Source organism: Dermacentor variabilis, chromosome 6 (assembly GCF_050947875.1).
Source record: "Dermacentor variabilis isolate Ectoservices chromosome 6, ASM5094787v1, whole genome shotgun sequence".
Taxonomy (NCBI): domain Eukaryota; kingdom Metazoa; phylum Arthropoda; class Arachnida; order Ixodida; family Ixodidae; genus Dermacentor; species Dermacentor variabilis.
The window spans coordinates 802,182-815,557 of record NC_134573.1 but is presented as its reverse complement, the minus strand read 5'-3'; the positions used below and the strand labels follow the sequence as shown (position 1 = coordinate 815,557).

At 48.1% G+C, this 13,376-nt stretch overlaps 1 protein-coding gene across 1 annotated transcript in view; it reads right to left on the bottom strand.

Moving 5' to 3' along the window:
- Window positions 1-12,112, bottom strand: part of LOC142584535 (uncharacterized) — a 714,262-nt gene extending 702,150 nt beyond the window's left edge. Inside the window, exon 1 of the mRNA XM_075694643.1 lies at window positions 11,939-12,112. Within this exon, the coding sequence (XP_075550758.1) occupies window positions 11,939-12,007 (69 nt within the window). The 5' untranslated portion in view covers window positions 12,008-12,112. The remainder of the gene's footprint in view (window positions 1-11,938) is intronic.
- Between the last annotated feature and the right edge of the window lie 1,264 nt (window positions 12,113-13,376).

Here is a 13,376-nt window from a genome sequence, read left to right as displayed (position 1 = left end):
ACACCACACAACTGCAATCCACTGAAAGTTCAAATCGCCTCATGAAGAAATGAATGAATGTTTGATGTTTTATGGCGCAAGGGCCAAGTATGGCCAAAGAGCGCCATGTCCGTGTTGATGAGTTTGCAGTGAAATCATGAGTTCGATGAAGTTGGTGTGACGTGGCTGTAGAGGGGCCTTAAAAAATGGTTGCGCTAAAGTGCTCAAAATCTATATAATAAGATTATGGCGATGACTTATGACGTGTACCATGAACAGTAAGATGCATTTAAATAGAATGATACGATGCGTAAAAATATATAAGGTTATAAGATATGCTAGAGCACTGCTGCCTCCTTAGAGCCCTTGAAGAACAAGGGCCTGGAGGCATGTGCTATGCAAAACTGTTATCGCAGTGGCATCCTCTGGAGCGAGGATGCTCTATGAATTTAATGGGCATATAACGTGTAGTACGACATCATTTAAATAGTTGAGGATTGCCTTGGTGTCAAAAAGCGGTTCCTTGCCGAGAAACATAGCCGGGTGTAGAGGGATGTTGTAATGGTAAGCAAGCGGAAAATGTTTCTTTCTCTCCGTTTCGGCTTCCCGACACTCCAGGAGCACGTGGAGGACGGTAAGCCTCTCACCGCATCTACCACAGATTGGAGGTTCACTTCCAGTAAGCAGATAATTATGGGTGCCAAATGTGTGTCCTATTCTGAGGCGACAGAATAGGACATCTGTTCGCCGAGATTTTGTTGGGGAGGGCCAAAAACCTAACTGTGGCTTTATAACGTGCAGTTTATTATCTATCTCTGCGGCCCACATGCGTTGCCAGTGGTTTCGCAGTTTCTTTCGTATGTAAGGTTTCAGATCTGTGAAGGGCACCAAAGCAGTATTATTAACGGCAGGGAGTGCAATTGACGTAGCCATCTGGTCTGCCAAAGCGTTACCTTCGATTCCCCTGTGGCCGGGTACCCAGCATATGATGATTTGCTGGTTAGATAGATAAGCTTTGCACATGTCGGAATAGACCTCAGTAAGTACAGGATTTTTGTGTTTGTAGGGTGACATTAAGGCCTTCACCACACTTGGGGAGTCTGTATATATAACGGCTTTTTGGAGTTTTGCTTTCTTTATATGTTTTACAGCCGACCATACAGCGTAGGCCTCTGCCGTAAAGATACTTGTTTCTGGATGTAGTACATCGGATTCCGAGAAAGAAGGACCAACGGCTGCATATGATACTCCGCCATGTAACTTGGAAGCGTCTACGTAGAACTCTGTGCATGAGTGTTTGTACTGAAGTTCTAGCAAATGCATTCGAATTTCAACCTCTGGAGCATGCTTTGAAACTTTTACAAAGGATACGTCGCGTTCTATGACCTGCCAGTCCCAAGGACGTAATAGCTTGGGTGGGCGCATTAAGCGGTGCTCCAGGAGTGGGACATGCATTTCATCGCTAAGCTCCTTCACACGCAGCGAGAAAGGCTGTCTTATGGACGGACGGTTGCGGAAAAGTGTAGCATACGTCATATCGGTAATGGTATTAAAACATGGGTGTTCAGAAATGGAATGCACTTTAAGGAAATAAGTAAAGCTGACGTATGATCTCTGTAAGTGGAGCGGCCACTCATTCGATTCGGCATATAGGCTTTCGATCAGGCTTGTTCTGAAAGCACCAGTGGCTAGGCGGATACCTAGATGATGGACAGGATCCAGCATCCTTAGCGCGCTCGGGGAGGCAGAGTTATACACTACAGCCCCATAATCCAATCGTGACCGTATTAGGCTCTTGTAGAGATTCATTAGACACTTTCTGTCACTACCCCACGTAGTCTTGGATAGAAGTTTCATTAAGTTCATTGTTTTTAGACATTTTTCTTTGAGATATTTGATGTGTGGAATGAAAGTGAGTCTCTCGTCAAGTATAATACCTAGGAATTTGTGCTCTTTGTTGATAGGAATTTGTTGTCCACACAGTTCTAAGCAAGGATCCGGGACCAGGCCTCTCTTTCGTTTAAAAAGAACACAAGAACTTTTGCGAGGATTGATTTTAAATCCATTTTTCTCTGCCCATTTTGATACTTTGTTCAAACCATGCTGTACCTGCCTCTCGCACACTGCGAGGTTACAGGATTTAAAAGCTATTTGAATGTCGTCCACATAGATAGAGTAAAAAATGGCCGGAGGTAATGAAGCACGAAGCGTGTTCATCTTCACTATAAAGAGCGAGCAGCTAAGCACGCCTCCCTGGGGTACACCAGTTTCTTGTGTAAAAGGACGTGACAGTACATTGCCGACTTTTACACGGAATGTGCAATTGGACAAATAGCTTTCTATGAGGCTTAGCCTATTACCGTGAATGCCCATTTCTGCCAAGTCTCTTAAGATCCCGTATCGCCACGTTGTGTCGTATGCCTTCTCCATATCGAGGAATATGGATAGGAAAAACTGTTTGTGTACAAATGTGTCACGGATGTTTGCTTCAATACGTACAAGGTGATCAGTTGTGGAGCGCCCTTCCCTGAAGCCACACTGATAGGGATCAAGTATTTTGTTCTGTTCAAGGAAATGGATGAGGCGTCGATTTATCATTTTTTCAAATACCTTACACATGCAACTTGTGAGGGCTATCGGGCGGTAGCTTGCCACTGAGGAAGGATCTTTGCCTTGTTTTAAAACAGGGACCACAATGGCTTCTTTCCATGTGGTCGGAAAGTACCCTGAGTCCCAGATAGTGTTGAAAAGTGTAAGTAGTGTAACTTGCGTGTCATTGTGTAAGTTTTTCAGCATTTCATACATGATTCTGTCAGATCCCAGTGCGGAGCTCTTGCATGCGCTCAAGGCAGCTCTAAACTCTGCAATACTAAAAGGACGGTTGTATGGTTGATTTTGATGACATTTTCTGTTGAAAGGCTTACGTTCTTCTATTTGTTTGTATTTGAGGAAGGATTGTGAATAATTTGCTGAACTTGACACGTTCTCAAAATACTCCCCAAGTGAGTCTGCCTGGTCTTGTAGTGTATCGCCCTGTGTGTTTACCAGAGGGAGTGAATATGTTTGGCGCCCTCTAATCCTATTCACCCTGTTTCAGGCTTTGGCCTCATCTCTGAACGAGTTAATACTGGATAAAAACTTGTGCCAACTTTCTATTTTGGCCTGTCGGCGGGTTCGCCTGCCTTGGGACTTTACTTTTTTAAAGTTCATAAGATTCTCTGCTGTGGGAGAAGCGCGTAGCAACCCCCACGCCTTGTTCTGATTCTTACGGGCGATCCTACATTCGCTGTTCCACCACGGTACATGTCGTTTGCATGCCAGACCACTTACTTCGGATATGCATTTTGCTGCGGCATCTATTATGAATGATGTAAGATAATCCACGGCAGCATCAATTTCTAAAGATGGAATGTCGGCCCATGAGATGCTGGTGAGAGTTCGAAATTTCTCCCAGTCGGCTGTGTCTATCTTCCACCTAGGAGTTTGTGGAGGATATTCGTTTTCTTTACATGTTCTTATCAGTATGGGGAAGTGGTCACTTCCGTAAGGATTGTTTGTAACTTCCCATTCGAGTTCGGGCAGTATGGATGGAGAAACTATGCTGAGATCAATTGAAGAGAAGGTTTTGTTTGCAAGACAATAATATGTGGCTTCCTTCTTATTTAGAAGGCACGCACCAGAAGAGAAAAGGAACTGTTCAACAAGACGACCTCGCGCATCTATACGAGAGTCGCCCCACAGGCAACTGTGCACACTGAAGTCGCCAAGAACAACGTAAGGTTCAGGCAATTCGTCTATAAAGGACTGAAATTCATGTTTGTTTAAGTTATAATGTGGGGGTATGTAAAGTGAACAAATAGAAATGAGTCTGTTTAGGAGAACCGCCCGAACCGCCACTGCTTCAAGAGGCGTTTGTAGCTGTAAATGTTGACACGCAACGCTTTTATGGATGACAATGGCAACACCGCCCGATGATGCGACACCATCATCGCGATCTTTACGAAAGGTTATATACTGTCGGAGAAAGTTTGTGTGTTTCGATTGTAGGTGTGTTTCCTGTAAACACAGCACTTTTGGATTGTGTTGGTGGATGAGTTCTTGTACATCATCAAGGTTTCTCAGAAGACCTCCGACATTCCATTGTATGATTTGTGTATCCATATTTAATGTGAATTGGTGCTGTGTATACGGAAACAGAAATGATGAATTAGATTACAGAGCTCTTGCGAGGCCCTGTAACCGGGGTTTTGCTCTTTTTGAAGCGTTCGAGGGAACCTCGCCGCTTCTTAGGCGCCTGGTGCGCCTTGAGGATAGGTGTAGTGTCCATTGACTCTTGTGAGGCGCCGGACACGCGCTCTTGAGAGCGAGAAGTTTTCCGAGAGTCTCACCTCGGAAGGCGAGACCCCTGCGCCCACGAGCCCGGAGGTCGATGGGGCTCCGTGGAAATAGGCTGCGCTGGCTGTTGCCAGCGCTGGGAGGGGCCGGGGAGGTCGAGGCAGCCTCGGCTGCGCCTACCTTCGTGGCCGCTAGCGGTCCTGCGGGATCGCTGCGTGCAGCGCAGGTTGCCGCAGATAACTCTTGTGGGCCGGCAACCCAAGGGTAGCCGGGCCTGGTTGCTGGTTGGATGGAGTAGGCTTACCTACTTCCACCCTGGGGGCAGGAGCCAAAGGTGCCTGCTCGCTGCACGCGGGCAGGGCACTCGGCGATTGCCGCTGCGACGCTGCCCCCCGACGCGCCGCATAAGCATAAGGTGTGCTGTGGAATGGAGAGCACCTTTTACGGGCTTCCTTAAATGAAATGTTTTCTTTGACTTTGAGGGTAACTATTTCTTTTTCTTTCTTCCAGTTCGGACAGGAGCGTGAGTAGGCTGGATGGTCACCACTGCAGTTCACACAGCGAGGTGTGCCACTGCAGTTGTCTGAGGGGTGGCCCTGGACTCCACACTTTGCACAAGTTATTTGACCACGGCAGCTCTGCGAGCCATGGCCGAACCTCTGACATTTGAAACATCGTCTAGGGTTGGGGATGAATGGTCGAACATTTAACCTGATGTATCCTGTTTCGATGGTTTCTGGCAGTACGCTGGATGAGAATGTGAGGATAAGATGCTTAGTGGGGATTTCCTTGTTGTCTCGTCTAATTATAATACGTTTTACGTCAGTAACATTTTGTTCTTTCCAGCCTTCCAGGAGTTCAGTTTCTGTCAAGTCTAGGAGGTCTGCCTCTGACACGACTCCCCGTGAGCTATTCATTGTTCGGTGTTGTGTAACAGAAATTGGTATGTTACCAAAGGTCACCAGACTGCCTAGCTTTTCGTATTGATTTTTCTGTGGGATCTCAAGAAGATCTCCGCTTGCCATTTTCGTTACCTTATAACCTGACCCTAAGGCTTCGGTCAAAGATTTTGCTACTGTGAATGGAGAAATAAATCTAGCTTGTTTTTCAGGATTCTCACTGTGTACTACGTGGTATTTTGGATAGGTCTCTTTCGTGCGGTTGAAACAAGTGCTTAAGTCTTCGGTGCGTCCCCTCTTCTGAGGGTGACGATCAAGTAGGCGGGGAAATGTGGGTGTTCCCATAGTAATTTGGTATGTTTTCAGCAGCAATGGCGGCCACCCACCATGGAGCCCAACTTGGGGATGCTGCAGGACTTAACGGGTAAGGCTGCAGGCGCCAACCGTACACTGCCACTATAACCTAATATATTATACCCAAGGGAGGGCACATACACAAGGTTAACCCTTGCCGCCGTGGAGAAAGGAAGTAAATGGAAGAGAGAAGAAGACAGGAAAGATGAAAAAGGCGAGAGAGAAAGACGAAGATTGGAGAGGAGGACAGGAAAAGGCTACTGCCGATGTCCCCCGGGTGGGTCAGTCCGGGGGTGCCATCTACGTGAAGCAGAGGCCAAAGAGGTGTGTTGCCTCCGCCGGGGGCCTTAAAGGTCCAAACACCCGGCATCGGCTCAACCCCCAGGATCCCCCTTTCCCCGGACACGGCTAAGCCGCGCACGGCTACACACGGGAGGGTCCAGCCTGATGAAGAAAGGCTGATAATGAGCGTCCACAGCACGCGGCCATCCATGCCATACCATTTCACGAACAGCACTGAGAACTGGATCTTTCACAGTTCCACGCTCGATGTCTTTCGCAGTTATGGGGAGTTTATTGACAGGCGAAAAATAAAAAAAAGATTTCTTTTGCCTCGTCACCGAATTCCGGCAGTGGAAGGCGTGATAATCCATCTGCATTGGCCATCTTTGTTCAACAGGGATAAGCGGGCTAGTTGGTGGTCGTTATTGGAATGCATCATGTAACCGCACAAAAACAAGGGACAATGAAGGAACACACAAGACAGGCGCGGAAAAGTCCGCGCCTGTCTTGTGTGTTCCTTCATTGTCCCTTGTTTTTGTGCGGTTACATGATGCATTCCAATAACCATCTTTGTTCCTGGTCTGTGCAAAATACGAAAGCTGTAATTTTCAAGAAAAATTCCCCAGCGGTGCGCACGAGCTGCAGCTACTGCATTTGTGTGGTACTTTGCCTCAAATATGACTGTGAGCAACTGGTGATCAGTGATTATACTGAAAGTACGCCTGTACAGATATTTATGAAATTTCTTCACTCCAAAAACAACTGCAAGAGCTTCTTTTTCCACTTGTGCGTAGTTACGCTCAGCAGGTGTCATCGTCCGCAATGCAAACACGATCGGTCACTCTACGCCCTTAATCATGTGTGACAGCACTGCGCCTAAGCCGTAAGCAGAAGCGTCACATGTCAGCTGTATTTCCTTCGTTATATCATACAGTTCCAAGACCGTGTCTTCACTGATCAAATTCTTACAGCGACTGAAACATGCATCACACTGGCTCGACCATTTCCATGTGCTGCCCTTGCGCAACAGTTGATGGAGAGGTTCTAGCACATTTGCTAGGTCAGGCAAAAATTTGGCGTAGTAGTTTACTAGGCCCAAAAATGCCTTTAGCTGAGTCACATTACTTGGTTTTGGCGCGTCTCGAATCGCCTTTACTTTTTCCACTGCTGGGTGTACGCCATGCTTGTCTAGCTCATGCCCCAAGTAACAAACATTTCCTTGGAAAAATTTGCATTTCCCTGCGTTTACATGAATGCCGTGCTTACTGAGCGCTTGTAGCACTTGCTGGGAATGGTGATAGCACTCTGTCAGGTTTTGACCTGCTATTAACACATCGTCCAGGTAACAGGCTGTCCCAGGGATGTTTCGTAAAACCTGGTCCATCACGGCCTGAAACATTGCGGGTGCACTTGCCACTCTGTATGACAATCGCCGGAACCTGAAAAGTCCCATGTTTGTATTCACTGTGAGCAGTTGCTGTGCCTCCTCATCCAGCTCAAGCTGTAGGTAAGCCTTCGACAAATGCAGTAAGGTGAACACGGTCCCTCCAACCAGTGACGCGAATATGTCCTCTGGCAGAGGCAGTGGATAGTGGTCAAGTTCAATATCTCGATTGACCGTGACTCTGTAATCCCCACATTTCCTGATTTCTTTTCCTGTTTTCTTTGGCATGATAACTAGCGGTGTAGCCCAATCACTGTGCCCGACTCTGTACACCACACCAGCTTTCTCAAGGTCACTCAATTGATTCTCCACTTTTTTGCGCAAAGCATATGGTACTGGTCTCGCCTTACAATAAGTTGAATGCACATCGGTTTTCATTCGGATACTACCAGTGAATCCTTTGATAGAACCATAGCCTGGCTCAAACACATCACCGTACAACTGTTGTTTCAACTTCTTTTCAGCTTCCGCTGCTACCATCTGCCTGCCCTCCTGTACGTTATCCACGTCACGTTGCAACTGCTGAACAGCATTCTGCAGGTCAACTTTTAGTGTAGTCATCCAATCACGACCTAAAAGCGTCGGCATGCAGGCTTCATTTTCTTGCTTTGCAACTATCAGAGGCAGATCATAGCTTCAGTTCTGATAAGATACATTGACATTTGCTAAGCCTTTTACTTTGAGTGCAGTGCCATTACACACTCCTAGACGCACGTCGTCTGTGGAACATGGGTAGTTTGGAAAATTTGCATCAAAGTCTCTCTCAGACATTATGGTCACAGCTGGTACCATGTCTAGTTCCATCGGAATCTCCTTGCCGTTTACTTTTACTTTAAGCACAATAGGTGGAGAGCTATGAACTTGGTTAGTCGTGCTAACAGTAAGCAAGTCTGTTGACGGCAAGGTCTCCTCAACCTTGTGCATGACCTCTGTTTTGCAACTTTTCGCTACATGCCCTGGCTTCGAGCATTTGAAGCAGGTAGTTTTGATAAAAGGACAACAACTCACTGGCCCATGCAGTCCACTGCATCTATGACAGGCGCAAACAATGCCTTTCCCACGTTGCTTCCTTGGACCGTTCTGGGGGGCACGCTGCTTGTTGCAAGTGGTCTTCGTCGCGTGTCGCCTGCCTTGTGTGGTGGGCTCCCGATGCCAGTAAACGTCGGCAGGACTGGCGGTTGACCCCTGCGGTAGCATTTCTCGGGCGTCTTTCTGGGCCGTTTCCAAAGCGGTGGCAATTTTGCATACTCGCTCCCAGGTGACTTCGTCGTCTGACAGGGCAAGAAGACGGCATGGAATCGAATCCGTCCTGATTCCAGCAATCAGTCGATCCCAGAGTGCTTCTTCCAAAAAGCTAAATGAGAAGGCTCACACTTCTTTGTCCATTTGGCTGTATGAAAGCCTGGAATGCGTTGACACACACACTAGACATGTGGCTGCAATCTCTAGCGAGCTCACGTGTTCACGTAATCTATCAAAAATTCAATGGCCTGTTTGGCCGGCCACGTGTAATGTTGCTAAATATGCTACCGCCTCAAAATTCCTTTCAGAGGACTGACTGTTCAGCTAGTTGGCCTATCATTCTGACTGGAAAACATAGCACAAGAAAATTTGGACATGCACACAGGAAGCTGACAATGGAGGCCGAATGCTACTGTCAACTGTTTATTTCCATCATCTGCTCCTATGTTTTCAATGCCAGCCCAGTAATGCCAATACCGGAGATCATTGAAGGGTGCCCCTTTCCCAATTGTCGGTCACAGTTTGCAGAAGCATTGCTTATGGGGTCATGTCAAGTATTTTATAGCACGTCATGCAAAAGGCAAGGTGCGGTCAAGGAGCTGCAGCAGTGCCCAGGTAAAGTTGTCCGTCCTCTAGGTTCTTCCTTCGAAGCTGGGAGGTGGCGGGTTAAGACACCTTGTGGTGTACAGTGTAAGCCAACTAACAGTGAGACTGTGATTGTGTGCCGCTTTAATTTGCGTCCGTGTGGAGTGCATAATTTGCTTCAAGGCGAAGTAGGCCTGGACTGTTCGACACAGGAACGCTTTGACTCCGGCTGCAGAGTCAAATCTCAGCAGAAGAACATGCATGGCATTCGGGCAGGAGAGACGTGGGTTGGGAATAAGGGCTTACCGCCACACAAATGACAGCGTCTCGGTTGAGAAAAATTCGTTTAAATACACTGCTTATTGCTCGACCTGCAAGGTCTAGAGCAACAAAATAATTTGGCCCGCTGGTTTTCCCAAGCTCCGCCAGTGACACAAAGGTGCAGTTTGTATGCGAACGGATCAAGCTGTTGTGGTGGTTTATCACCCTTTTTTTTTTTCGTCCACTTGGTGGCGAGTGGTAGCAAAGCACTGTCCGCCACGGGTGGCATCTGTGGTGTAGGTTGGTTGCTCTAGCTACAACAGGCATAAAATGACTGGGTGCAGCAACAGTGGACCACGGTCTTCTTGGGGAGCAAATGGGCAGGCATTCAAGAAAATTATCTTCATGAACACACCAATGGGTAGTGGTGGTAGTGCAAAACTTTTAGCGGTTGTACAAAAAGTACAAGGAGGTATGCTCGAGATGACCCTGAAGGGGCTGCCCAAGTACGGGACCCCAGTGGCGGTAGCCGCCACCAGAGAGCACTCAACTAGGGCCTTTTGGGCCCGTGGATTTGAGCAGCCAAGCAGAGCAGCCAAGCAGAGCAGCCTCTTGGGTAGGGTTGGGTAAAGGGGGGGGGGAGGGGAGCAGGGTTGGATGGGCAAGCCGACACCATGTGGTAGAGATCCGAGGACTTCTCCGCACAGTGCGGGCAAGCGCTGGTAAAGGCCGGATCGAAATATTTGACAGCCATTGAGCACAGCATAGTGTTGGTAAAGAGGGGGAGCAGGAGGCGTCCCGCCTCATTTTAGAGGCCTCTATGCGGGTGGGGATATAGTTTGTGGCCGGATTTATAATAGGATGTAATTTCTGTAAATGAGTAGATTGGGTTGGGGTTGGAGTCCTGATTGGCGGGGTCAAAGAAGAAAGGAGCCCGGTGAGAAAGCGCGCAGGCGGCAGCGTCCGCTGCCTCATTTCCCTCTAATTCCATGTGAGCAGGAGCCCAAACAATGTATCGGGGGTGGGGATCCCCGGCTTGGAAGCTAGATTGAAGGATACCATAGGCCAGGAATGGAATCTGACCGTGTTTGTAGTTCCGACAGGCCCCTCACAAGTCGGTTATGACAGTTTGTGAGCGAGAATCAGATGCAGCCAACGCAATGGCGACTCCCTCCGCATATGTTATGTCACTAGCGCGAAAGCTAAGGCCGTTGACTGTTTTGCCTTCATGGACCACCGCGGCCATAAACCATCTCTTATGGTGTGGTCCGGAGGGGTCCACGTAGAAAACGCCTGGTTTGTAGTCATAATGGCGAGCCAGGCCCTCCACCCAAGCCAGGCGTCTGCCATCATGGTATGTGCGTGTCATGATCTGGAGAAGAGGGCGCACGTGCAGGGCATAGCGCCATTCTTGTGGCGTACATACACGCTCTTCCGTTTGAGAGGTTGGAGGTGTAAACAGGCAAGGAGGATGCGACCCGATAGTGTCTGAGGAAGACGTGTAATTTGGTTGGTAAGATGAGCTTCCTAGAGCTCCCAAAACGTATTCACCATCCCCAGGCCCAGAAGGCGCTGGTTAGAGGTGCTGACCAGGAGATCGAGGGCCGGTTAACTACCTTTCGGAGGATGACCTCAAGGGCGTTCTCCTCATGCTTGCGGAATAGAGTCGAATACAAGATTTGACTAGTCACAAATGCATTGGCCAGCTGCAAGGCATCTTTGCATGCAAGACCACCCAGCTTGTTGGAAACCCGGCAGACCATGCAGCCCACCTGGTCCCCCACCTTCCACGGCTTCCCTAGTGTTGTGTCGGACCGGCGGTATTGGTTGATGAAAAGTCAGAGGGCTCTAATCTCAGGTTGTTCAGGGATTGGACCATACTGTAGAGAGAGCAATTTTGGACGTGCATTTTGGTCACAGCTGGAGGCCGTTCCCGGGGTGCAACACGCACTGTACGCAGACATCACAATCTGGGCCACGCAAGGCTCTTTGGGAGACATGCAGGCCAACCTGCAGCAAGCACACCACCGACGCGTCACGAACGATCTTATCACGCGCGGTAGTTGGACGTGACGCATGCGCTCGAAGGTGCTTATAAATCGGTGGTGTATTCATGAAAGGAAACAGCTGGTCAACACCAAAATTCTTTAACCAATCGCATGGAATTGAAACATTCTGGCGAACATGCAAGAAGTGGTTCATATTTTCGCAAGTCCCACATCAACTTACAAGTTTGCCAAGGCAAAAATATACGGCAAACGAAACATGAGCATTTCACTTGTTAATGCGCAGTTTTCTGGTTTGTTCACCGCTGTACCTACTCGCTATAAGAAAACAAAGAACCGTAAGGTGAGCAGTAATGAAGCTCTATCATTAAGTACTTGACGGCACTACTCAAAAGACAAAAATACATAGGCTGAGCGTTCGTCGGTAGCTAAAAGGGTTCAACATTACTGCCCACTTTACGATCATTATTTCGTTCTTCCAGCCACGGCATGTTTCCCGCGCAGCATGCAAATCCGGAACAATAGTTAGGTTCCTGCTCGCAGGCACGTACTTTGCGGTCCGTGACTTTGTTTGAGCGCAGGTTGCGAACGATGCTATGCAGATCGTACGAGCCTCCCATGCTCGGCGACGCCGGTCATCGGCGAAATGCAGCAGAAGATACACGGTGGATGCGTGGATGTTTTACACTACGTTTGACACATAAAACCGCGGGCGACTGCCGAGGATCAGTGTTGCCAGGTCGGACAAGGCGGCGTAGCCCAAAGCTAGAGAAAAGGTAGCTCAAATGTAGCCAAACACAAAAAAGACAAAACGAATTTGTAACCAATATAGCCATTTTTATTTGTATTGACACGTGTACTTATCTTTATCGGGCGACCACGCTTGGCCACCTAACAAATGTTATTGCGCAGCGCAGGACGCGCCTGCATGTAAAAGAAGTTTCTGGAATGTTATCGATGGTTCCGTACACTGTCTTTCACCGCAACTTGTGTAATCTAGCTGATTGCATGTATGCGCGATGCGAATAGTGTAGAACTTTGTGGAAGACACGCGGGTCCCATCTGTTAATCTGGAACATTCGACGACTGATCTATAAAAGCCGACGCGCTTGACCCGCTGATCAGATTTTTTTCGACGATCGCCGACTGTGTTCGCCGCTCCCGTTGTGCTATAAGTGTAGCCTGTTTTGTGGGCACAGGTTCGCCCAATAAAATCTAGTTTTGCCTTTCACGGTATCGCTACTGTGTTCTTAACGTCACCTCCACGTGTCATCATCATCATCATCAGCCTAGTTAGGCCCACTGCAGGGCAAAGGCCTCTCCCATACTTCTCCAACTACCCCGGTCATGTACTAATTGTGGCCATGTTGTCCCTGCAAACGTCTTAATTTCATCCGCCCACCTAACTTTCTGCCGCCCCCTGCTACGCTTCCCTTCCCTTGGAATCCAGTCCGTAACCCTTAATGTCCATCGGTTATCTTCCCTCCTCATTACATGTCCTGCCCATGCCCATTTCTTTTTCTTGATTTCAACTAAGATGTCGTTTACCCGCGTTTGTTGCCTCACCCAATCTGCTCTTTTCTTATCCCTTAACGTTACACCCATCATTCTTCTTTCCATGGCTCGTTGCGTCGTCCTCAATTTCAGCAGAACCCTTTTCGTAAGCCTCCAGGTTTCTGCCCCATATGTGAGTACTGGTAACACACAGCTGTTATACACTTTCCTTTTGAGGGATAGTGGTAACCTGCTGTTCATGATTTGAGAATTAATGCCTGCCAAACGCATTCCAGCCCATTCTTATTCTTCTGGTTATTTCAGTCTCATGATCCGGATCCGTGGTCACTATCTGCCCTAAGTAGATGTATTCCCTTACCACTTCCAGTGCTTCGCTACCTATCGTAAACTGCTGTTCTCTTCCGAGACTGTTAAACAATACTTTAGTTTTCTGCAAATTAATTTTCAGACCCGCCCTTCTGCTTTGCCTCTCCA